At 39.0% G+C, this 27,281-nt stretch overlaps 2 protein-coding genes across 2 annotated transcripts; both read right to left on the bottom strand.

The window, feature by feature from the left end:
- Positions 1–5,045: 5,045 nt before the first annotated feature.
- On the bottom strand, positions 5,046–15,453 carry LOC137025164 (tripartite motif-containing protein 16-like). Its single transcript, XM_067393197.1, has 6 exons — positions 15,253–15,453; positions 12,656–12,751; positions 12,336–12,569; positions 11,454–11,613; positions 6,747–6,794; positions 5,046–5,569 (listed from the first exon to the last, which is right to left on the bottom strand). The coding sequence occupies exons 1-6, from the start codon at positions 15,451–15,453 to the stop codon at positions 5,046–5,048; spliced, it is 1,263 nt and encodes a 420-aa protein (XP_067249298.1).
- A 3,133-nt stretch (positions 15,454–18,586) lies between these two features.
- LOC137025163 (gastrula zinc finger protein XlCGF57.1-like) lies at positions 18,587–24,779 on the bottom strand. The gene is made up of 3 exons (XM_067393196.1): positions 24,608–24,779; positions 18,834–19,716; positions 18,587–18,776 (listed from the first exon to the last, which is right to left on the bottom strand). The coding sequence occupies exons 1-3, from the start codon at positions 24,777–24,779 to the stop codon at positions 18,587–18,589; spliced, it is 1,245 nt and encodes a 414-aa protein (XP_067249297.1).
- Positions 24,780–27,281: the final 2,502 nt, after the last annotated feature.

Genomic DNA, 27,281 nt, shown 5'->3' with positions numbered 1-27,281 from the left:
ATATTAGAATGGGAGCAAGTAACAGAAATAGTCAATGCTGTTACCTCGGTGCCTCGCACAGTCCAAGAGACAAAAACAAAAATGGTCTGACTTAAAAGTAGTCGTAAAAAAAAGAATATGTGCACACAGGCGCAGTGTCGTAACAACTGGTGGTGGTCAAGGAATCACTGACCTCTCAGCCTTTGATGCAAGGGTGGGTGCGATTATAGGGGAAACAGGATTAAGTGGAGTTCTTTCAGAATTCCAAGGTGATACGGATGTGATTTGCGGTGACGATGGTAAGTAATTGATTTATCTACACATTATGTACATTTTTCATCTGTTTAAAATTCTGCCTTTTTGTTGTGGATAATTTAAATCAACCAATTCAAATTCTATGGAAGTAGAAAGTCCCAAAATATCCAAGTGACAAATCTAGCAATAGATGCAGCTGCCCTTAAGATATATACGTTTATTAAAATAGTCGATTTTCCTGTTTATTCATATGCTAAAAATGTAACTTAAAAAGACAAAAGCAAGTCATCAAGTGCACATTTTATTTCACACATTTACAGATATGCAATACAACCTTTATTTAATTAAACGTTTTTTAATGATTAAATTAACAGTTAATCCTGGAATGCCTTCAAGCCCGGTGAGTGGTCCAAGTGGGGTAGACAAGGGATGTAGGCTTAGATCCTACGTGCCACCGCCACCGGCATCCTGTGTGCCTCCACCACCATCCTGTGTGCCACCACCACCATCCTGTGTGCCACCACCGGCATCTTGTGTGCCACCACTGGCATCCAGTGTGCCGCCATCATCAAATGCCCAAGCAACCCCATCCTGTGTGCAATCCAGTGCATTCCATTTATTACATTTATACACCGCTGTATTGCCATAGCATTATGCACTGCATTAGGAGGGCCAGGGTCGGGTTCATTATCTTCAGTATGGGCGTTCGATGGAACAAGTATACCATTCTTTTGAGCAATGTTGTGCAACACTGCGCAAGCCACCACAATGCGGCAAACCTTTGTAGGGCTGTACAATACTGTGCCACCAGACCTATCCAAGCACCTCCAGCGTCCTTTTAGCAGACCAATAGTGCATTCGACCACTGAACGCGTCCGGCAATGCTTCTCGTTATAACGCCGTTCTTGTTCGGTTTGGGGTCTAGTTAGTGGAGTTAGCAGCCACGTTCTAAGGGGATAACCACTGTCTCCTGAAAGGTAAAACATTTACAAATTTTTTTAAAGAAAATATAACAAAACAATGAATGTAAATACAATAGGACAATTAATATAACATTTCAAGTACTAGACAGAGGTAACAATTATAAACAATATTATAAGAATACTTTAAAGAAAGTACATGCTTGTAAAATAGCCTACAGATAGCTTTTTGTTTTTTCCAGGGCAATATTGATTCAATATAACATTTCACTTAATTTTTAAATGCTATAAAACATGTTTTGTTTCCTGAAAATTTGCATTGATTAATGTGAAATTTTGCTTTAAAAAATATTAAAATAAGTGTGGGTTTGTTTATCATTGGAGATTATAATCATACCTAAAAGAAAAAACATTTTAAAAGATATGTTTTAAACACATTTGCATCATTACTCAATTACAATTACATGCGCATTCCTGCCAACTTACCAAGAAGCCATCCATCACGCACAGCTCCTGTTTGCAGTCTGTTCTCTACACTGCTGTTGGACAAAATGTAGGAATCATGAGTTGACCCAGGCCATCTCGCAACTACATTTGTCAGAGACATATGCACATTACATATGATCTGCACGTTCAAAGAATGAAAATGTTTTCGGTTAACAAAAGCAAACTCATTCTCAGATGGTGCCTTTATTGCAACATGAGTGCAGTCAATAGCACCGATTACATTGGGGAAACCGGCGGTTGCTGCAAATTGCATTTTGATGTTGGCCTGTTCAGCTTGCGTGTAAGGAAAATGGATGTATCGGGGTGCCATCCCCACTATGGCATCCCATACATATGGCATGACACGGCTCAGGGATGACTGTGACATACCCGATCGGTCTGCCAACTCTCGCTGGAAAGTACCAGTGGCCAAGTGGCCTAATGTGCTCAATACTTGTACAGGAATACACAGTGTGTGGTTTCTCCGCGAGGGTCTTTCCAATACTGGCCGTAATTCAGAACACAATTCCAAGAGGATGGCTCTTGGGAATCGAAATCGGCTCATGAGCCAATCATCATCATGAGCAAGGAAATCTTCACGGTCTCTGAAAACACGCTCCCTCCGTAGAGCGTCATTGGTAAGGTCTTCTAACAGCGCTAGAGCATCCATTATGATGATATGTTATATACGCACATAGCTTTTTATAGCCCATTCATTAAAAAAAATTAGTAAATTCTAAGTATTTGCACCTGGTTAAGAATGCTGATAATGATAATTCAGGTTGATGCAATTTGATTTATTGGGTGATGTAATAGGATAATTTAGAAGTTTTTCATTTTAAATAGTTATTGCTATTTGGGCCAGTTGGTGTCGCCAAAACACATACTCTTCTAAAAGAGTGCGTACTTATTTACGCCAAGTTTATTTTTTATAAAACCCGATATGTGCGTGGAAAAATGCGTACGCATATTTCTATGCCCATTTTGTGCGTACGCAACGTTTATACATCAGGCCCCAGGCATTTTTCCCTCTGGGCTGATGTGGTTTTTGGGCTGACGTGGTTTTTAGGCCGATACATCTCATACTTTTTGTGTGTGTGTGACCCATAAAACTCGTACATCAGCGGCATTTAAGACATTTTAATTCAAATAATGATAACTAACAATATATCACAATGTTGATATTTTGGTTATTTATTTTTTGATATAGATATAGAAAGAAAACACTGACATTATTCACCACAACACTACATGATGAATTCAGAGCATGGCATTACCACAGTTGATATGTAGAAAAACATGGTCATGTCAGGATACTTTCCAGATCAGGACAACCAGCATGAACCACTGAACAAAGAAACAACAATTCTGACATTTACAGTAATGATGAGATTCATCTGGACTGATTTCAGAGTTCATCTTAAAAATTTCCCTCTTTCATTTAATATATTTCTGAGTTATCTGGATTGAACTGATGATGATTGACTCAATCCTTGTTGTATTTATCTTTTCTCTGAGTTGTCAGGGCATCAGGTCTGTAAATTCAGCTGAGTAGGAGGTTTATTTAAAGTAAACTGGATTAGATTAGAATAATTGTGCTCATACTTTCACTGATCAGGAGTTTACAGTATGAGCAGACGATCTGGACTTATATATTTTACATTTATCAATAAACTGATATTTATCAATTTTACAACAAATTACATTTTATTTAATGTTACATTTTAAAAGAATACTGTGTGTGATTATTTCAATAGAACAGTAATTTTGACAGTAATAATAAAAATGATTTATGTGACACTACAATAAGAACTGAATGACTGATTTCCATCAACACAAACAGAGTTTGAGAAAAGCACAGATAATCACTCATCATGATTCACAAACACACACTGATCTTACTGTCTACACTGCGTTCCAAATTATTATGCAAGTGACATATAAGTACGTTTTCAGTAGAATAAACATTTAGATTTTAGTTTTTCTAAGAAAATGTTTGTTCGTTTTTTTATCCATGTCTTTTTAGATAACTGGTATCAATCTCAGACAAAATAATTTGCCAGGTCTATGGAAACCCTACTTAGAGGTTGTTCCACATTATTAAGCAAGTCACAGTTCTCATGCAATATGAGGAGGAAGAAAGATCTTTCTGAAGATGAAAAGCATGAAATGGTGCAATGTTGTGCAAAAGGCATGAAAACAACTAATATTGAGTGAAACTGAATGGAGATTATCGAATTATCATACGATTTGTGAGTGATTTAGAGCACAGCAGAACTCGGTCAGATAAAGGCTTGTTAATGAAAGTTTCTGTCAAAAAAATGTATTGTATTAAAAGGGCAGCTATAAAAAAGCCAGTGTTGAGCAGCAAACAAGTATTTGAAGCTGCTGGTGTCTCTGGAGTCTCAAGAAGCTCTCCATGCAGGCTGGCAGTTGTGCGTAAAGATGCATTTCAGCCACTCCAAACCAAACCTCACAAAGAGAAACATTTACAGTGCGTGTAGAAATACATGACTCATTTTTAAATAGTTTTATTCACTGAATAATGATGTACTACAATGGATGGTCTAAATGGATGGATTTCTGGATGGATTGTGAATGGCCACCACGTTCCAACAAGACTGTGACGTCAGCAAGGAGCTGGTGGGTGATGATTTGGGCTTGAATAATGGGAAGTGAGATGCAGGGTATTAAAATGACCCAAGCTGCAAAGCTTGTTTCTCTTTGTGAGGTTTGGTTAGTGGTGTCTAAAATGCATCTTTACGCACAACTGCCAGCCTGCATGGTGAGGTTCTCAAGACTCCAGAGACACCGGCAGCTTCAAATACCTGTTTGCTGCTCAACACTGGTTTTTTTATAGCTACCCTTTTAATACAATACAATTTTTTGACAGGAACTTTCCTTAATAAGCCTTTATCTGACCGAGTTCTGCTGTGCTCTAAATCACTCACAAATCTTATGATAATTCGATAATCTCCATTCAGTTTCACACAATATTAGTTGTTTTCATGCCTTTTGCACAACATCGCACCATTTCATGCTTTTCATCTTCAGAAAGATCTTTCTTCCTCCTCATATTGCATGAGAACTGTGACTTGCTTAATAATGTGGAACAACATCTAGAGTTTCCATAGATCTGGCAAATTATTTTGTCTGAGATTGATACCAGTTATCTAAAAAGACATGGATAAATAAACAAACGTACATTTTCTTAGAAAAACTAAAATCTAAATGTTTATTCTACTGAAATCTTACTGATATGTCAATTGCATAATAATTTGGAACGCGGTGTATATGAGGATTCATTACACACATTTATTCTAACATCTAACATCTCACCGATACTGGTTTATCATGAGCTTAAAGTATTATGAGTAGAACTGCTCAAAAGTCTGTTCTGATTCATCAACACAGTTTCACTGTTGATGCAACATAAAGCCTAAACCCAGGATAGAGCGGTTGAGTGAATGTGGTCTGGACAGTGTGGATGAGGCTCATTGTGTCTCCAGAGACGCTGTAGAAGGACAGAGTTCCTGCACTGTGATCCACATACACTCCTATTCTACTGCTGATGGACTTTACTGGGAGTTTAGTCTCTATGTTATTGTGTATGAATGAGTAACTAGAGGAAGAGCACCTCAAACTCCAGGACTGATCATTATATCCAAACACACATTCACTATCCTCTCCCTTCCTTCTGATGCTCTCATATGACACTGATATAGACACACCAAACAACCCACTCCACTCAATCTCCCAGTAACAGCGTCCACACACACTCTCTCTACACAACATCTGCCAATGATCAAATCTGTTTGGATGATCAGGATATGGCTGCTCTCTGAGAATGTTAGTAATCACTCTGTTCCTCTCAGACATATGGAGGCGTTTATTCACTGTGTTCAGATCCAGAGTGAACTGATGGGAATCTGATGGAGATAAAAACAGATCAGAATCAGGAATTATGAATATGGGGCCGTATTCACAAAACATCTTAAGGCTAAAAGTAGCTCCTAACTTGCCGATTTAGGAGAAATCACTCACACACTCTGGTTCGTTGAATTCTGACTGCACGCAGATAGATAAGAGAGAGCGAGGACTGTGGCTTAAAACATTAGCATACCTTTGAACGGACGACTGTTTTCTGCCCCACTTTTACAATCTCCAGGTCCTGGACCCATCCATCTGTAAAAAAGACCTGGGCCTGCTGCAGCGACTTGAAGTTCCTAAAAACTTCATGTGTGTATGCACGAACACTTAATATCATGTAGTTGTGTGTGTAAAAAAAAAAAAAAGGCTATATATATATATATATATATATATATATATATACATATATATATATATATATATATATATATATATATATATATATATATATATATATGGGTGCTGGAATTTGGACAACAGTTTGACGTCGCTCTGCTCTTAAGGATCCAGTCCTTTGATTCCCTTTATTTTCTCGTCATATCTCGTCTTTGAATTAGGATTTAGTTTTAGGCGGTATGGTCCGACAATGTTTTCTTCAGCCTGCTGCATTTTGTTGGATAATATTCTGTTTTTCACACTAATTTTTTCATTATTTTCATGCCAGAACACTAGAACACTTTCGGCCAAACATATCAATAATTCTTTGCATTCTGATGACGTTGCCGCCCAGTTGGTCACATGTCTTAGCGATCTTTATATTTCTATGATTAAATCGCTGACTCCTCCCCCATCAGCCAATCACTGTGTGTATACTCCATAGCAACAAAGTCAACCCCGCCCTTACTCTTAGCTTAAAACTTCAATCTATTCCTTAGTAAATGTTTGTCTCAGCAGCTTTATGAATAGGTTTTAAGAGAAAACTTTAATGCTATTTAGGAGAAGATAAAATGTATGGTAAAATGTTTTGTGAATACGGCCCCTGATCTTTTAATGTATCTGAACTCTTCATGTTCAATATATCATCATTGTCTCTGAACAGTTTACCAGATATCCTGTACAAACCATCATTTACATGATCAACTATAAAACTCTTCTCTTCATTTTTTCTTCCTACTTCTACGGGAAGAACATGAACACACTCAGTGAGTTTTTCTGCTTGTTTTCTCAGTGACTTACATAGTAGGAAGTCGTTCCTGGTCCTGGGAACAAAGTTGGTGAAAGTGACTGTGGAAATCAACAGACATCAAGAGTGTGATTATTGTAATGAATATATATGGATATTTATTTCATAATGCTGTTATTCATATTTGTTAATTGTTTTAATTTGGAACTACACACATGTACAAGCATATACAGGGCTATCAACTCTCAGGCATTCAGTGTGAGACTTATGCAGTTGACACACTGTTCTCATGTTCTCACGACACAACCATATTTTCAAAAATCACAAAGCAAAGAGGATACTGACACCGACAGCAGGTTACTTTTGATATGAAACTAAGTTTTAGCTTTTAAATTGTCAATTTTTTTTTACAAAATTCCAACAATAATTACAGTTTTGGCACTGTAGTGCCTCAGTTCATGTGACACATGAACAGATCATCTTACTTTTTACTACTAGTTATTAGTAAATAAACACGAATGAACATCAGAAGATATGTTGGAAGATACAGTATAACTTATTGAAATGTATCATGTCTCATGTAATCGATTAATCGGTATTTCAATCACGGAAATACATCAATAATACAGCTTGAAAACAACGTCAGGCTCCCTGTATGTTTACAGCATTATTGAGAGATATTTTCTTGGTGTAAAATTAACATATAGCTACTGTACCTGATATTTATCCAAATTAACTGATATTGAATCAAATCACAAGCTAATGAATTGAAATCATTCAATTTGAGTCAAGCACTAATAAAAACAGTAGACTGCCACGTTATTGTAACATGTAAATGTACTCTGACCATACTGAGGACCTGAGTTTAGCCTCCTAGACCACTTCAGAAACCAAACAAACAGATTGATCTTGCATACGGACTGGCCGTCCATAGGAGTGTGGAATGCTGCTATGGCCGCCACATATACTTTGAGCATGGAAGGGGTGTGACCCTTATCCAGCAGCTCCTGAAGAAAAGACAGTACCAGTGAAACTTCACTCCTAACTGTACACCAATTGGAGAAGACAGACCATTTATGGGCTTAGAGGCATCTTGTGAATGACGCTCTAACTTCAGAAATAGTGTTCAAGACCCTCGCAGAGAGGTCTATCGGCTTCCGTAGAGGGGCCAGAGGTGAAGGGCTCAGAACTCTGGTTGAGGGTGCCAGATTCTTCCATCCTCAAGGGAATTGGCAGCGGGGCTGCAGAGAGCAACTGTGTCAACTCTGGGAACCATGGTTGGTTCTGCCAGAGGGGGGGCCACCAGAAAAACTGAGCGTCTGTACCCCCTGAGTGCGACTGGAGGGAAGTGATATAGGGGAAGTCTGGGCCATTCGTGGGCCAGTGTATCCCTGTCCCTCAAGAAACATATTGGGCAGTGAGAGTTGTCCTCTGAGGCAACAAGGTCGACCTCTGCCTTCACAAAGATACTCCAGATCATGCAAATAATCTGGGGGTGAAGTTTCCACTAATCCAAGGACACATTGCCCCTGGACAGTATGTCTGCCCCTTGGTTCAATCTGACCGCCACACGCACCACTCTCAGTAAGTGCAGGTTGGGTTGTGCCCATAAGAGGAGGCGTCGATCTGAGTCCACCTTGGTGGTTTATGTAGGATATCACTGCCATGTTGTCCGACTGGACTAAGACATGGTGCCCTTTCAGATCTGGCAGGAAGGTTCTGAAGGCCAGAATGACTGCCAGCATTTTAAGGCAGTTGATAAAAAAGGCTTTTTCTGCACTCGACCAGGAGCCGGAAGTCGCTCCCCAACCTGTCTTGGAAGCATCTGTCGAGACCACCTTCTGTCTGGAGACCATTCACAGATGCACGCCCAATTGGAATCAATGAGTGTCCTCCCAAAGGGGTCAGGGCCATGATGCAGTGGTGTACGAGACACCAAGTTTGTGTTGGAACTCTGGGTTTCAGCCAGTACTGTAGGGGCTGCATGTGAAGCAGGCCCAGCTGAAGTACTGGTGACGTGGAGGCCATGAGGCCCAGCATCCTCTAAAACTTCCTAAAAGAGGCTGATAACCCAACCTTGAAAGACGCCACATGACATTTAATTGTCAAGGCTTGTTCTAGCATGAGCATGGCCAGCATTTGTGCTGAATCAAGATCTGCTCCTCAGAACAAGAATTGTTGGTTGGAAGACAGTGGCTATATTAGTCCTGAGTCCCAGGCTTTCCAAATGTCTGAGGAGCACGGATCTGTGAACGTCTAGCTTGGCCACCGAGGTAAGTCGAGGTGATTCAGGACTACTTGTCCCTTCAGTCTCAGAGGGGAAAGGGCCGCATCCATGCACTTCATGAAAGTCTGCGGAGCTAGAGAATGGAAGGACCATAAGCTGATAAGCCCCCCTTTGAACGCAAATCTCAAGAATGGTCTGTGATAGGGTGCTATCTGGATATTAAAGTATGTGTCTTTCAGATCCACTGATAAAAAAAACATCCCCTGGGCACACTTGCAAAAGGATTTGTTTCAATGGTAACATCTTGAATGGCCATTTCATAAGGGCACAGTTCAGATGACTGAGGTCGAGGATAGGCCTGAGGCCACCATCCTTTGGAACAAGGAAGTAGCAACTGTAAATGCCTGACTTGCTGTGGGTTGGAGGAACTGCTTGTTTTTACTAGCAAATTCATCACTTTGGTGTGGAGGATATGAGCCACATTGCTCCCTACGGAGGTGGTGACCACAATCCTGAAGTGGGGAAAACTGTGTGTGTGAAGTGCAGCAAGTAAGCCTCTTCCTAAGCCTCAGCCCCGGTGGCCTGGTGATTAAAGTCTTAAAAATGTTTGTTTTTTATTTTGTTCCCTATAACAGTGGTTAAACAGTGGTTAAAAATGTTTGTTTTTTATTTTGTTCCCTATAACAGTGGTCTGTTGCATGGGAGAGCGAACATGAATGGGCCCAATGCTTGCAACAAACATTGCTTTCAACACCCGGAACTGAACGGAGAGTTGGGAGGCAAACTCGAGGCTGTTTGGGGTTGGTTCGGCCGCAGCGAGACTTAGCCCCCTGTTCTTCCTTCCTGAAGGATCAGGATGCCATCTGAGTACAGGATCTTGTAAGATTGTCATTGTGTGAAGGGCGGAGCCTGCTTATCCAGCTGAGGTATAGACATGACCAGTGAGAACTGAAGTGGTCCTACAGGGCTTGGACGGATGGGCGACCTTCGCTTTCCATCCAATCGCTGTGGGCAGGCAGAGGTACGTGGCTATGGCTTTATCTTTACTTTATACTTTATTTGTCCCTATAAAGGGAAAATTGTCTTGGGCAATACAGGTTAAAGCTGCACAACATAACACTCACATAAATAACAATCACACAATCATGTCCTTTGATTTGAATTCAACAGCCTTGTAGCGAGAGGAATGAAAGAATTTCTGTAGAATTTCTAAACCTTGCAGTGCGGAACCGTCGACCAGATGGAAGTAATTCAAATTCAGGATAAAGTACATGAGATGGGTCCAGAGTCATTTTCCTAGCCTGTTTTAAAGCAATTTTGTTAAATATGGATTGAAGATTGGGGTAAACCCCCAAACCAACCACCTTCATTGCTATATGCACCAGCTGATTCAATTGTGATCTAAAGGTAACTGTCAAATTACCAAACCAGGTGGCTATGCCATACAATAAGATGGATTCGATACAGGAATGATAAAACAACAACATTACACTCCGAGTGACACCAAAAAGTCTAAGCCTACGTAAAAAGTACATTTTTTGTTGCACCTTTCGACACAGATTATCCACATGTACTTCCCATGAGAGTTTATCATCAATAAGCAAACCTAAATATTTGTATGAAGCAACCTGTCTAATGGACTCATTGTTAATCACAATAGGTGAATGGTCTCCCACTGATCTAAAATCAAAAATCATTTCCTCTGTTTTCTAACATTAATTACAAGACTGTGTTCTTTACTCCATGTAACAAACTTATTAATCTCAGTAGTATAATGTTGAATGGCCTCATCCTCATACAGAAGACCAAGAATGGCAGTATCATCTGAGAATTTTACAACAATATTCCTAGGATGGTGACTCCTGTATTCATTAGCATACAGTGTAAATAAAAGTGGTGAACATACACATCCCTGGGGTACACCAATACTGATGGACCTACACTCAGAAAGAGTCTTCTTGATTTTAACTTGCTGAGTCCTATCAGTAAGAAATGCATAAAACCATTTAATACTATATGGGTTAACAGCCATACTACTTAGTTTGGAAAGCATCTAACTTCTCGTAGCCTTTTTTCTCAGCTCCATCAATTGTGGTGAGGGCAGTTAAGGTAGAAGTACGAAAGTGCGGCACGTAGGGGGCACGCAGTCGTATAAAACAATGAATTGATTTTAAATTTCTAAGACACTTTTTGTTTAGAAAGGCCATATGCGAAAAGATGTGAATCTTCATGAATAATGCTGTGATTAACACCTGATTAAGAGATTAAGACCCCGTCCCTAATGAGTCGCAAAATGAGCCATTCACTCAGGAATTGCCAGAGTAGTTTGTGTGTCTTTCGCACTGGTAAGAAAAAAACATAGGTGGTATTGCACGCAACGGGCTGGCTCCATGGGGTTATAGAGAAATTACCATGCAATAAAAATTTTAAAACTTCCCAGCATGCCACAGGAAAAGTGTTCAAATCCTGATACAAATTTCAATGCCTTTTTTGTGTGTACACAATGTTTATACATCAAGCCCCAGGACTTTACCTCTGTCAGAGATCTGCTTGAGCACCTCTTTGCAGAAATCCTCCAGTTTGTCTCTCAGCTGATGGACAAATTCTCTCACATCATCAAAAGAGGAGAGAGAACTGAAGGGATCGTCATTTACATCTGTAGATTCAGGAGGAGCTGAGAGAGACTGGAAACTCTACAGAAAACAGAAATCGAAGCTCATTAGCTCCACACTTCTGCCAATAACCAGAGATCAAGATCATCAATGGCATCACATGGAAGGTTTGAGTTGATTCCATTAGAAAAAGCAGTTCAAAGGCAATGAGTAGACTGAGCATTATTTAGAATGTTTGAGCAGTTAGTGGCTCTGAAATTCACAAGGACTCTTAGGACACAATCCCAAGTGGTTTAAATTCACTAAAGCATTGCTAATATGCAGCCTCACTACTTGTTTGAGAACTTCACTGTCAAATTAATTAATGTGTTCATGAAAATTATTATAAAAGGTTTCAGTAGGTTTGAAGATTATCTGATTTTGGTTTGTATTACAAGTCAAAGATTGTAAAATAATAAGAGATGTTGTGAAATCTAGGTAAAACTGATACTATCAAGTTCATGGATTTCACACTGTTGTAAAAAAAGTTATAATACTGAAGTTTTGAACTGTTTCTCTCTGGAAGCTCAATATATCGTTCAGAAAAAAAATGTTTCCTAAGAGATTTCCAGAGCTGAACTGCATTTGTTAGTGTGTCTCTCTCAAAAGAAGAAAATCAGATGAGAGTCTGACTGATGATTATATAATAACCGAACACACAGATTAACACTTCAGTCAACGGCTCATTCTGCTCTCATGAAATGTTTCTCTGTGAGTCTCTTGCTCAAGTCCACGATGATCATGTTCTTCTAAATCTCTGTTACCTGCAGGAAATGGATGTGATTCTGTTTGTGTGAAAGCTGCTCCAGCTCAGCGTCTCTCCTCCTCAGATCATTGATCTCCTGCTCCAGTCGCTCCAGTCGTTCTTCAGCTCGACTCACTGCAGTCTTTTCCTGATCTCTGATCCGCTGTGTGACCTCAGAGCAGCTTCTCTCAATGGAGTGGATGAGCTCAGTGAAGATCCTCTCATTATCCTCCACTGCAGTCTGTGCAGAGCGCTGTTATGACACACATTACAATCACACAGTGGCTTCAGTGAGTCCTGACTGAGACTTCTCAAACTTCTCTTCTTCTCCAGACTCACCTTATGAGACTCCACAGTCTCTCTCAGCTGCTGGAGATCTTTCTCCCTCTGCTGGATCCTCTGCTGGAACCACCACTGTGTCTCATTCAGCTGGTGCTAAAGGACAAACCAATGACAGGAGAAACATCACATAAATCATCAAGTAAACAGATATGAATCCAGTATCAGTGAAGTGGTGAGACTGAGGGGTTAAAGATCTTGTATGATAAGGTTATAGTTTTAATCACAAGTGCCAGCATTATTTCATCAATGCCTAGTTTTATAAGGATAGTTCACCCAAAATGTAAAATCTTTCATTGCTTACTCATCCTCATATCTTCCCAAGTGAAGTTATTAATGTATTTTTGGGAGGAGTATGCTCATCTAATGTTCAAATTGTTCAAAAATTAATACCAAAGTATTAAAACATAAAAACTTACCACTTCCCATTGTTAGTGTTTTTTTTGTTTTGTTTTTGGCATCCCTCTTGCTCCCCTTCTCCTTTTTTGTATATTTTTTTGCCTATGTAATAGGGGGGTAATCGGAGCTCGAGTAGAATATCCTCTCTGAGCCCCTCTATTATGTGGGCACACAAACTCGTGAAACTTGTATTATTTTTTTTCTTGCATAACACAAAAGAAGATATTCTGAAGAATGTCTGTTTCTCTATATAGCAGCCATATCACCCTGTAGTCCAAGACTGGTTGCCCACTGAAGCTAAGCAGGGTTGAGCCTGGTTAGTATCTGGATGGGAGACCTCCTGGGAACACTAGGTTGCTGCTGGAAGAGGTGTTAGTGGGGCCAGCAGGGGGTGCTCACCCTGTGCTCTGTGTGGGTCCTAACACTCCAGTATAGTGATGGGGACACTATAATATAACAAACACCGTCCTTTGGGTGAGATGTTAAACCAAGGTCCTGACTCTCTGTGGTCAGTAAAAATCTCAGTAACACTTTAGAATACTGATCCTTTATAAATGAATAACTACACACTTATTAGTTAATAGTAAACTACTACATTCAACTGAGCACAATTTTTAGCTTTCCACAAGCTAAATTTTTAGCTTTCCACAAGGTTTAGGAGTGTGTTTATGGGAATTTTTGACCATTCTTCTAGAAGTGCATTTGTGAGGTCAGGCACTGATGTTGGACAAGAAGGTCTGGCTCATAGTCTCCGCTCTTATTCATTCCAAAGGTGTTCTGTCGGGTTGAGGTCAGGACTCTGTGCAGGCCAGTCAAGTTCCTCCACACCAAACTTACTCATCCATGTCTTTATGGACCTTGCTTTGTGCACTGATGCGCAGTCATGTTGGAACAGGAACATCCCCAAACTCTTCCCACAAAGTTGGGAGCATGAAATTGTCCAAAATGTCTTGGTATGCTGAAGCATTAAGGGTTCCTTTCACTGGAACTAACCCCTGAAAAAAAAAACCCACACCATAATCCCCCTCCACCAAACTTTACATTTGGCACAATGCAGTCAGGCAAGTACCATTCTCCTGGCAACCACCAAACCCAGACTCGTCCATTGGATTGCCAGACAGAGAAGCGTGATTGGTCACTCCAGAGAACACGTCTCCACTGCTCTAAAGTCCAGTGAGGACTGCAGCTGTGTGAAGTCTGTAGCTTATTGACTCTGCAGAAAGTTGGCGATTTCTGCGTACTGTGCGCCTCAACGTGTGCTGACCCCGCTCTGTGATTTTACGTGGCTTACCACTTTGTGGCTGAATTGCTGTTGTTCCAAATTGCTTTCACTATGATACCACTAACAGTTGACCTTGGAATATTTAGTAGTGAGGAAATTTCACGAAGGGACTTATTCCACAGGTGGCAACCTATTACGGTACCACACTTGAATTCACTGAGCTCCTGAGAGCGACCCATTCTTTCACAAATGTTTGTAGAAGCAGTCTGAATGCCTAGTTGCTTTTATACACCTGTGGACATGGAAGTGATTGGAACACCTGAATTCAATGATTTGTCCCAATACTTTTGGCAATATAGTGTATTTTATCCCAACCAGATGAAATCTCTAAATTATCCAATTTCACAGAATGTGTTAAAGATATAAAACAGTGGATGACCAGTAATTTTCTTCTGTTAAATTTAGATAAGACTGAGGTATTACTTCTTGGAACAATAACCTGTTCACAGAATCTCTTCAAATGTGAATTGAACTGAATTTCTAGAGCCTAAATCAAATATTGGGACACGTCAATAACATCAAACCTCCCTGGCTTAAGCATGTCACATGACTAAAAATGCCACCAAATTTGATTTTTCGTATCGCTTCAGAAGACTTAGGTTATCCCCCTTGGAAATTTTGTTCATGCTACCTTAATGTACTTTCATTTGTGTTCCTCAGAAAAAAATAAAATGTCATACCAGTTTGGAATAACATGAGTAAATAATGAATGTACATTTTTGAGTATAATCATTCAGTTATGTCAATCATCATTATGAATGTATATAAGCAACAGTCATTGTGCTGTTCCAATGACAATTCTTCTCTTTTTTTTTCCTTCCAGGTTTTTTATTGATTATAAACACAAATAAGAGTGTAAACAGGGACAAAAAGCATAATCACACACTGATAAATACAGTGTGTTGGAAGTTCATACCTGTTTCTCTTTCCTCTGTGCTGCAGCTGATACAGTGTTGTGGTTTTTATGTTCATCCATCGTACACAGCAGACATATACACTTCTGATCAGTGCGGCAGAAAACCTCAAGGAGCTTGTTGTGTTTCTGGCAGATCATCTCCTGATCCACTGAAATTCTGCCTTCTGCTATTTTACAGCAAGAATACAGAGAAACAAACATGCAAAAGCTCAACTACACTTCAGTTTCTCTTTCTGTGAAGTGAAAGTGTTTCCTGGTTCTGTGTTTGAGTGACGTGGTAAAGTACCTGAAAGCCACACTTGAGTATAGATATCTTACCAGAAAATGACTTTGGTAGAAGTTACAGTCTCTGTTTAGAATATTACTTGAGTAAAAGTTTTAAAGTATGTGATATTTATTGTATTTAAGTTTAAAAAATATTTTTTGATATTAAACATACTTAAGTATTGAACGTATACGTACAAGTAAATGCAAAATACAAAAGGAGCAAAAATATTGTTAAAAATTTTGTTCTGTACACAGTTTGAGCAGCAAGATTGTGTTGAGTTTTAACTGTTTCATGTTTTGTTTTCTTTGAATTAAAAAAAATGGCAAAATGTTTATTGTAAGTTTTAAATATAAAAAATACTAATTATACCTTGATCATTCATGTTAATCCATAGTGTATTAACTAATCTAAGAGAAGACTTTAACATGTTAAAATGTATTAGTAACATCAGTTCTGCTCATCTTCATACGAAGGACTATGTGAATGCTTACTTTCAGTTGTCTCGGCTCATTTAACTGATTTATTTGAATCTAATAATTCACTTATCGATTATTGTCGTTTCATAGCTAATTGTCATCACAAGCTAACCTAGCGGTGTGGATCAAACAGCTCACAGAGTGTAAACAAATGAAAATTGGGAATTCATTTAAATGTTGTGTTTTTATTCAGTTGCCATCCGGTACAGAAACAGGCCCGGTTCCAGAATCAAATCACCGAGGATGTTTTAGTAGTAAAGTGCAGATGTAGGCTAAGCAACGGCTCCACCATAGCAATGAGAAATTTAAGATTATTTACAAGTTTTCACTTTTACCAATAATTGGAACAGAATTTCATAAATATTTTGCTATGAATATTTTTCTATTAATCTATTAGTCTGTCTTTACATTGCTTTAATGTGTTATTATCATTTTCACATGTCATATGTGACCCTGGACCACAAAACCAGTCATAAGTCGCATGGGTATATTTGTAGCCATAGCTAACAATACATTGTATGGGTCAAAGACTGTTTGCCTTCTGGTCACTCAAAATGTGGACATGTGAACACAGAACAATGTCATTTCATAGCTCTGCAATAGGAAAGGGAACTTGCCTAATTGACCCTTCGCCGGGAGTTTGATTGACAGGCGATCTAACCAATCATAACGCCAAATACGCCATTTTGTCCAACAAAGCAGTCAGGGGAATTAGTAAATTAACATTGGTGAACTTGTACTTAAAAAATGATGTGCACTGATGTCTTTCTGTGGTTGAAATGTGGTTCATTCATGTTTATTTGATGATAGAAATTAACTATTAAGAAGAGATGATCGGTTCATGAGCTGCTTGATCTTAGGCGCTACAGCAATGTCACGGCACATTAAAGAGCCACAAAATGGTATTTATTGTTTAAATTTCTTTAAAAATTATTAATTTGAGACTTTGTTTCATATCAAACATAACCAACTACTGTCTTGTCTGTCGATACGTTGTCAGTGTCCTCTTTGCTCTGTGATGTATTTTTCACTGTGTGAGAACATGATGTGTGGCGCGAGAGCGGCATGGCTTGTCAGACATAGAAGCAGTAACTAAAGGAGGTGGGTCTTTGCGAAAGGTCAATCAAATACGAATATAAAAATCAATAAGCATAATAAATAAGGATGAAATTTACTGCAAGAGACAATACAAAACAAACAAAAGATAGATACAAGCAGAGCTGACCCAAACGTCTGACCCTAGCATGTTACTCCATGACCATTTCACACACTCTCGCTTCAGAAGGGGAAAGCTGAGAAACAGTAAGAGAAAATGTGGGCCTTAATTTGCTATGAACTGGATTGTTCTTATTAAGTCTAGAATCTACCACACTTTGTTACCTGCTTATGTCCATGCCTTGGTTCCCGGCCATTGGCAAGTCCCCTCTAGGTCTCTTCTCAGCTGCTGGGTACAATAGAGGAGTATGTATCTTCTGTTTCACTTAGTCTAGTGTCTGTATCATTTATCTCTGCTCTTCCCAGAGTTTGGTCTAGTTTTTGTCAGTGCACTGCACTATTTGCTAGTCAATTGGCTATTATGTCTGTGCAGATCCTGGAACTTGACTTTTAGACCTATTTTTCTGTGGGTTTCTGACTGCCAACATTTTCTACCCCTCCCAACTCTGTGGATTTTAGTGCTTTTTCCCTTTTTATTTATTTTTTGTTGTTGTTGTTGAGGGCTTATGTTAAAATGCTTTTTCATGTTAAAATGTTTTAAAAAAAAAAAAAGTTCAATCCACACTCAAAAACAAACATAAACCCTAATCAAACGCTCATGAACCAGCTCATCGAGGTCTTCAGAGTGACTCAAAAACTGTAGGCAGGTGTGTTGGAACAGGGTTGAAGAACTTTGTCTTATGCTGCATATCTGCCTGCACAGAGTGACTGGAGCAGAGTGGGCATATTCAATTAAATCCCATGAGAGCTAATTGTCATTAAAAAAAAACATAACATCATAGTCACTTTTAACTCCCAGGTGTTGTCAAACCTGTCCTGGAGGGTCCCAGCATGGCACATTTTGTATGTCTCCCTTATCTGACACATCTAATGCAGGGTATCCAAATCACCCCCAAACCCTTAGATAGGACACTATTTGAGGGGAAAGCCATGTGTAGTGGTGTTCGAAACCATAGTGGACATTATCGAGTACACTCATTTAATCCCGTAATGCACCGCAATAACATGTAAAAACTTTGTAAAAACTGATGTACACTCAACAGCTAGAGAATACCAATAATGCACTGTTCTGGACCTTGAAAGTGGTGGATAAATACCTGCCTATAGATGGACGGACAGACATCTCTCAGATTTCATCAAAAATGTCTTAATTGTTGTTCTGAAGATGAATGAAGGTCTTACCAGTGTGGAATAACATGAGGGTGAGTAATTAATGACTAACCAGTAATAACCAGTAATTTCATTTTTGGTTGAACCCTTTGAACAACTATTTCCTGAGAGAATATGCAGGTGATTTTTGAAATGGCTTTATTTCATTAACCTCTTGCCACACTCAAACTGCAATTTCTTTCCCTGGTGATATCTGGAACTCTTCTCACACTGAAGACATGTGACGCCTCATGTGACTGTTAAAGTTTCCTTTAAATCTAAAACTCTTTCCACACTGATGGCAGGTGAAAGGCTTCTCTCCAGAGTGAACTCTCATGTGAGTTTGAAGGTTTACTTTAAATCTGAAACTCTTTCCACACTGAGGGCAGGTGAAAGGCTTCTCTCCGGTGTGAACTCTTATGTGTTTCCTAAGCAATGCTTTGATTGTGAAACTCTTTCCACAGTGATGGCACATGTTAGGCTTCTCTCCAGTGTGAGTTGTTACATGCTTCTTAAGGTGATTCTTGTCTGTGAAACTGCTACCACACTGCTGACATATAAAGCAGTTCTCCCTTGAGTGAATATTCATGTGGTACTTTAGTGTTTCTTTACATTTGAAACCCTTTCCACATTGAACACATATGAACGGCCTCTCTCCGGTGTGAATTCTCATGTGAGTGTTAAGATTTCCCTTTAATGTGAAACTCTTCCCACACAGTTTGCAGTTGTAAGGGCTCTCTCCAGTATGAAGACTCATGTGGGAATTGAGGGCTCCTTTACGTGTGAAACTCTTTCCACACTGAACACATGTGAACGGCTTCTCTCTAGTGTGACTCTTCATGTGAGTATTCATATTTCCTTTTTGTGAGAAGCTCTTCTGACACAGATTGCAGGTGAAAGGCCTCTCTCCTGTGTGAATTTTCATGTGAGACGTAAGTTTTTTATTTGATTGGAAACTCTTTCCACATTGACGACATCTAAAACAGGTCTCTCTTGAGTGAATCCTCATGTGGTAATTAAGCTTTTCCTTACATTTGAAACTCTTTCCACACTGACCACATTCAAACAACTTCTCTTCTGTGCAAATTATCATGTGAGTCTCAAGACTTTCTGTTTGTGAGAAGCTCTTCATACACAGTTTGCAGGTGTAAGGCTTCTCACCAGTGTGGATTTCAAGGTTTTGTTTTTGTGCAAGATTAGAACTGTCAGATTTGGTCTTCTGGACTCTTTTTCGTGAGGAAATCTTTTCAGTCTGTGTGGATTTTTCTCCAGTTATGAAATCGTGATTTATCTCACACTGATTTTTCTCTTCCACTTCATTCAGTTCTTGACTCTCCTCCTTCCATGCCATCAGGTCTAAGGTGAAAAGAAACAAATACAAATTAACTCCAGTGTCACAAGTTCACCTGCTCATCCCGTTTTGATAAATGATGGTAAACCAATAATAAGCATTGGGCAGAGAGGGGAATGAGGCTCCAGTGGGCTCTAACAAAATATGATGCTGTGGCAATAGAGAAAGTAAAGTTTTGAAAGAAGGAAGGAAAGAATGATGTTCATTCTCGTGTTACGCATTAAGTTAGAGCTTCAACAAGAACCAATGTGGTTCATTCTCATGTTACGCAGCACGTTTGAGCTTCCACAAGAACCAATGAGGTTCATTCTGGTGTTACGCAGCACGTTTAAGTTTCAGCAAGAACCAATGAGGTTCATTCTCGTGTTACGCAGCACGTTTGAGCTTCAGCAAGAACCAGTGAGGTTCATTCTCGTGTTACGCAGCACGTTTGAGCTTCTGCAAGAACCAATGAGGTTCATTCTCGTGTTACGCAGCACGTTTGAGCTTCCACAAGAACCAATGAGGTTCATTCTCGTGTTACGCAGCACGTTTGAGCTTCAGCAAGAACCAGTGAGGTTCATTCTCGTGTTACGCAGCACGTTTGAGCTTCAGCAAGAACCAGTGAGGTTCATTCTCGTGTTACGCAGCACGTTTGAGCTTCTGCAAGAACCAATGAGGTTCATTCTTGTGTTACGCAGTACGTTTGAGCTTCCACAAGAACCAATGAGGTTCATTCTGGTGTTACGCAGCACGTTTAAGTTTCAGCAAGAACCAATGAGGTTCATTCTCGTGTTACGCAGCACGTTTGAGCTTCCACAAGAACCAATGAGGTTCATTCTCGTGTTACGCAGCACGTTTGAGCTTCAGCAAGAACCAATGAGGTTCATTCTTGTGTTACGCAGCACGTTTGAGCTTCACAAGAACCAATGAGGTTCATTCTTGTGTTACGCAGCACGTTTGAGCTTCAGCAAGAACCAATGAGGTTCATTCTTGTGTTACGCAGCACGTTTGAGCTTCACAAGAACCAATGAGGTTCATTCTTGTGTTACGCAGCACATTTGAGCTTCTGTTTATGTTACTGAATGATTTTTAAATGTGAATAATTCTGTCCATCAAGTTGTCGATTGAGTCTCTTCAGAAAATTTGGACTATACCGCTTGATTCATATGGATTAGTTTCATGATCTCTTATGAGCTTTTTGAAGTGACAAAGAGGCAGTTGCATGGACTGTCAATGGAGGACTTAGACTTGAAAATAAGCTCATCCCCATTTTTGAATCACAGTACCGAACACCTGTGCCCGGTTGCATGAAACTCCTTAAGTGAGGGTTTCCCTGAGGGAGAAAAAATCCCTGAGGTAAGGGATTAACTAAGAGCGTTGCAACAAACTTCTTAACTTTCACCCTTACCTAAGTGTTTACACTAAGCGTTTCACGGTAGTTTCTGACAACATACGGCAATGATCGCAGAGGTTGCTATAGTTACTATCTCTAACAGTAAACAGAACATAACGAACCACAAAGCCAAATCCTTACTAAAACCACATTTGTATGAATATATTTGTGCTATGGAGAGTACAAACATAACAGAAATCAAAAAACGTAAACCAAACTGGACAGAGGACGAAAAGGCAATTCTTTTAGAAGAATTCACAAAAAGAAAAAACATTCTTCGAAGCCGCTATAACCCATCAGTCAATCATTCGCACAAATCGAAAGCCGGGCAGGAGATAACAGAAAAATTTAATTCAAGAAATCTTGCTGTCAAGTGAACAATAGAAGAAGTTCTGAAAAAGTATGAAAACATAGTGGTGAGTTCAAGAAAAGAAATAGCAAACCGTCAAAAAGAATCTGGAAAGACCGGTGAGTAACGTTCATGCTCGTGCCTGATCAATTGTATCAAAAAGGTATCGCGCTTGGTTTGGAACAAAGTTACAATTGTTTTGTTATGTAAAGGAGGAGGGCCACCGCCACAAGACCTATCCGACACAGCGAAATTGGTACAAGATATTTTAGGGAAGGATTCTCCTACTCTAATCAATATTCCAAGCATTCCTCAAAGCAGTTCGGAAGGCAGGTAAAGCAGGTAATGCAGATAATTACTTATACGTATAAACTGCATTTTGGCGTGACAAAGTTTCAAGTCTCTAGGCCTTACAGTTCGGGCTGCACGATCAGTTTTTGGGGAGAATAATAGCTAATAATAAAAATCCTTACAATTACAATATGTTTTCAGCACTTCATGCTTAAACCCCTAATAAAGCCTACCTACTCCAAACTGGGAAGATGTTCGAGTGACAAGCCCCACTCCCAGCCATACAGCCCCAAGGTAGTGATATCTATTAGATTATAATTCAGTTGTACAATTATGTGTAGCCATATGTACACGCACGCACGCAAATATATATTGCGTGTGCGTGCATGTGTGTGAGTGTGTGTGTGTGTGGTAGTAGCAACTGGTTTGTTTTGTTTTCAGACATTCGTCTGAGGAGAAAGGACTGGAAACCACCAAGGCTACATCAGGGCTGGCTGAGCTTCAACAAGAAGTTATTTTGCTGCAGAAGAGGAAAGCAGAATTGGAGATTTCTAAAATAGAAATGGAGAAGGAAAACTTGAATATGCAGAATATTGTTCTGCAATACAAAATGAACAAACTTGCTCAAGATGGATTAATAATTTTACAACCAGTAGGGGAAGAGTAACAAAAACGTTGATCTGTTGGTAGGGTGTTTATTGTTCAAAAGGTTTGCAATATAAAATTATTTAATAACTATATAACAATACTATCCTATAACAATACATAACTAATGACATTTCCTTACTGTAAATGTGCTGTTTTTTTTTTTCAATGTATAATCAAAAATGTATATATTACAGCCTTGAATAAAGAAAAGTATATAGAATAAAGTTTTGATTTAACTTATTTTTAATTATTAATGCACTGCTTTATAGAGTATCTAAACACTACTATAGCCTACAGTTTAAAGCAGAACTAAGCAAGATTCGCGAAGCTCCCCCTACAGTTTCCTTCAGTGAATGACACTGTCATAAATACTCCAAGCGCAGCTCTGGACTACAACGACTACAACACTCGCCAGCGCAGTAGTTTTGCAAATACAGTACAAGAAAGAGGAGGTGGGTAATTTGCAAATACAGTACACTCGATGGAGGTGGGTAATTTTCGAAATTGTCTTATAAAGACATAATATATACACTGTTTTTGAATTACCGTAAAGCATTTTGTCACTCTCGCGTGAACGTGAACATGGGACGAGATTGTTTCGGGTCGGTGCAGCTCAAGTTGCAAGTGCTGTATTCTGGCGTAGACGTGCCAGAGGGGGTTAGTGATCGCCTCAAACACACCACTACAAGTCAATTAACCATCGTAAGGACTTAGAAAACTATTTATGAAGGTAAAAAAAGTTACTTAGTTCTGCTTTAACATATTCTAGCTCACATTAGGAAAACATTTTTTGCACAAGCACATCTCAGATAGCATGTCCCTCTGTCACATCCTCCACGTTATGATTTGGCCGCACTACACCTTCAGGTTCAGTGTAGTCATCCATGAGCACACCTAAGTCTTTGGATATGTTAAAGAGGACGACGCATGCAATGATGACTTTTCCTGCTCTTGCTGGTTCTAGACGCAGCTCCCCGTGAAGACAGTGAAATCTCCTTTTAAGCTGCCCAATCGTTCTTTCAATGATTACTCTAGTTTTTGTTAAAGCAGTGTTGTATCTTTCCTGCAATAGGAAAAAGATTTAGTTTTACTTTTACTAATTGTAGGCTTATTTATCCATAAACAACTTAACTGAAGTAAATTATTTTTGCCTGTGCATCTCCTGCTGGATTCCTGAAAGGTGTCATCTGCCATGAACGACATGGATAACCACTGTCCCCTAAAAGTAAGCCCCTGTGTGATCCATTCTCAAAACTGCGATAAATGTTACTCTCTGATAACACGCGTGCGTCATGGGTACTCCCAGGCCACTCGGCGATAACATTTGTTATTTTGCAGTCTGGATCACATATTAGCTGGACATTTAGGGAATGGAAGTTTTTGCAGTTAACAAATTGATCTTCATATTGGTGAGGGGCTTGAATTCGCACGTGTGCTCCATCTATTACTCCGCAGATGCATGGGAATCCAGCGACTGCAAAAAAACGCTCCGCTATTGCGTCCTCCTTGTCGTTGGATGGAAATTTTACGTATTTGTCAATTTGGCGACACAGAGCTAAGGCCACTCGATGTACAGTTCTGCAGACAGTAGATTTGTGCACTTTAAAGACGTCGGCAATAACAGACTGAAAAGTACTGCAAGCAAAAAAACGCAAGGCAATTAAAACTTGAAGCAGTGCTGGAACTGCGTAACTCCGCCGGGTTTGGTGCTCAATTTCATGTTCTAGTGTCGTGGTGAGACGAAGGATTGATTGGTGGTCAAACCGATATTCTCTCAATAACTGTATATCATTCATCGTCTCCAAGGGATTATTGCGATCATTAAAAACACGCCTTGGTATTTCCTCCTCTTCAATTAACACTAAATCAGACATCGTATTTTGAGTGTCAAAATTGAGTGTTGATTTAAGCTAGCTGTTTTGGTCCCTTAAAATTATTAAGGTGAAATGGTCGCTAAGGACTTTGTAGAAACGCTTAAGGAAACACTTAGATAATTAAGGGGAAAAACTTAATAACAGCCTTAAGTTCCTTAAGAAAACCCTTAGGGTTTTTTTCTTGCAACCCAAGTTTCACTAAGGGTACATGTGAAATCAATTTGTCTCATGTCTGTCCACATGAGGTGACCCATGTCAAATAAAACCACTTGATTTAGGAAACTCGTATGACACTCTTCAAAAATATTAATTTCTGTAGAGCATTTTAATAAGGATCAAATTTTGAGAATGCAACCAACCTGTTTTTTCCTCAGTTTCTTCTTGTTCCACACTGAATGTTTCTTCAATCTTCATGTCTTCAATCTCCTCTTTAATAAACGACATCTTTGTTTGTTTCTCAGTTTCTTCTTGTTTCAAATTGAATACTTCTTCAATTTTCATGTCTTCATTCTCCTCTTTAATAAATTCCATCTTTATAATAGTGTGTCACAAGGATCTCCTTTGCTTCACCAGGAGTTTTTCTGTGTGTTTGGACACTCTGTCCTGCTTAAAATTAGAAAAATTAACAGAAAAAAATAAATATGCAGTAAGGAGAACCACATGATTTCTTCCCGCTTTCTCTCCATACTTCACACGCATGGAAAAAAAGGCATGTTAAATTATTGCATTACCGATAACTCAAGTAACAAATGACATACCTTTACTTTCTATTTAAAGCATTAAAAAGTGTCATGGTCACTTGACAGATCCAGAGAGAAGAGTGAATCTGTGTAGAGTGAAGAGTGAATCCCCTCCCCTTCAAATAAGCTAAAAAAAAAGAGAGAGAAGAACAAGATTTCTATAAAGTGGTATAATACGACATTTCATAAAAGGGCATAATCCACACTGATGATATTCATTTTAATTTGTTTGACTTAATTTGTATGTGCAGTATTTTTCAACTGTACCCATTTTTTTAATTAATATTAAGATGTTTAGTAGCCATGCCAAAAAAAGGTCATTATGACTTTTTGTCTCACAGTTCAGATTTTTTTTTCTTGCAATTCAGACAAAACTGTCATAATTGCAAGTTTTATATCACCCAATTCTGAGGGGAAAAAAGTCGTAATTGCAAGATGTAAACTCGCAATTCCGAGAAAAAGTCAGAATTGCGTGATAAAGAGTCACAATTACCTTTTATTATTTTGTTATTTTTTTTATTCAGTGGCGGGCACAGGCTTCCATTCCTTTATAGGCCTACCTGAGTAAAAATGTGGGAGCCTTTATATGAGGAAACGAACACATGAACGTCATCTACAGTGCTGAAAATCAATTCATGGACACTTCAGCATTTCATTTGATAAAAAAAAGGCAGAAATAAATAAATCTATTGTGAGATACACACACTATGCCTTGTTACTGTTGGTTTTATGAAATTACAAAATGCAATTTGAATAAAAAGACCCACTGGAAGGGGTCCCTGGCCCCCCCCAAAAATTAAGAACCCCTGCCTTAAATGACCTAAAACAAATTAATTAAAGAACAAACTATACAGACATTTTTTTAGACATTTATGATAGTATTTAATTTATATATTTAACAGATTGCACTTTCAGGAAATCATTAGCAACTGGTTTGTAAAAGTTATCATTACACACATGGGTGACATTTGACTCTCGAGTTAGGGGGGGCAAGATTTTTTTTTTTTATTGCATGTAAACATCTTTTTGTACCTGCATCAGCAAATTATTAGTTTTAAGCAAACAAGTTTAAGTTTGCTTGTTCTTTTATTTTTTACTTATTTATTTAATAATTCACTTTATTGTATTATCACGGGAAATGGACGATATCTGGAATCAGAGTTCATCATTTTGCGAGCAACTGATGATAAAGAAAAATGTCACGTCACAATATTGATAATAAGTATTACGATTTTAAACCATGAAGCCGAGCCAGTTGATATCACACAAACAATGAGCAAACTTTGCGTGAGAGTTATGCGGATGAAGTCTCACTGGAGAACAGTAGCGGCTCCTTGCCATAAATATATATGTAGGGCTAGGGCAGATTCTGGGTGTTAACGCTAGTTTATTATAAACATTTTACAAGCTTTATATTCTAATCGCTGAACACATCAGACACACTTTTGGCAGAATTCGAATGTCCTTGCGTTATTCAGCCTGAGGGTGGCGATCTAATGATGATTGACAGACTTTAGTACACACAACACACAAAATCTTTGAATTGTATTTATTGCTTTTGTTTTTAGAATATTGTTTTAGCATAGTTATGTAGGAATTCGAGAAATGAGCACGTTTAAATTAAAGGGTTTATACCCTCATTAATGTTATACGCTACTCCACATAGGAAGAACAGACATGCCAAACAGTTACTGACCTGATGCAGACACATATCTGAAGCGGACTGATATCGTCTTGGTCTGGAGCGAGGTGTACGTGAGGTGTGTTTAACGTGGAAATAAGCGGGGCAGCCAGAAATCTGCCACTATGGCTCTCTATGAGAGGGTGCTGCAATTCCATTTTTCACCACAGATTTACATAGGAAAGTTGTGTGGCGCTGTAGAGCTGGGATGGGGCTTCCCCGCTTAGTATTATGAATACATGCCTGTCGAATCCATGCGCTACAATTTAATATATCCAGCTCACTTTACGACTTAAAGTAGTCTAGAAAATCTGAAAATTATTTGTTGCAGAATGCTGAACACATTTATAGTGTATTATTAATTCAGTGTACATAGGGGTAGGCCTATATTTTAGGATTAATATTTTGGTAAGGCTCTGCCCCACCTGCCCATACAGAGCCGCGGCTGGTACAGAAACTGAAAGTAAAAACCATAGACTGTGGTAAAAACTGAGCTTTTGGCATCTGTCGGCGCATATCCTCTTAGAGACTATTAATTTATTTTCTTAATATTTCTCTTGTGGTCCATAGTGCGGAAAAAAAATTAAAATTTTACGAAAATAAACTAGTTGT

Source organism: Chanodichthys erythropterus, chromosome 8 (genome assembly GCF_024489055.1).
Source record: "Chanodichthys erythropterus isolate Z2021 chromosome 8, ASM2448905v1, whole genome shotgun sequence".
In the NCBI taxonomy this organism is placed as follows: domain Eukaryota; kingdom Metazoa; phylum Chordata; class Actinopteri; order Cypriniformes; family Xenocyprididae; genus Chanodichthys; species Chanodichthys erythropterus.
The sequence above is the reverse complement of the archived record's forward strand: the minus strand, read 5'-3'. Positions and strand labels throughout refer to the sequence as shown.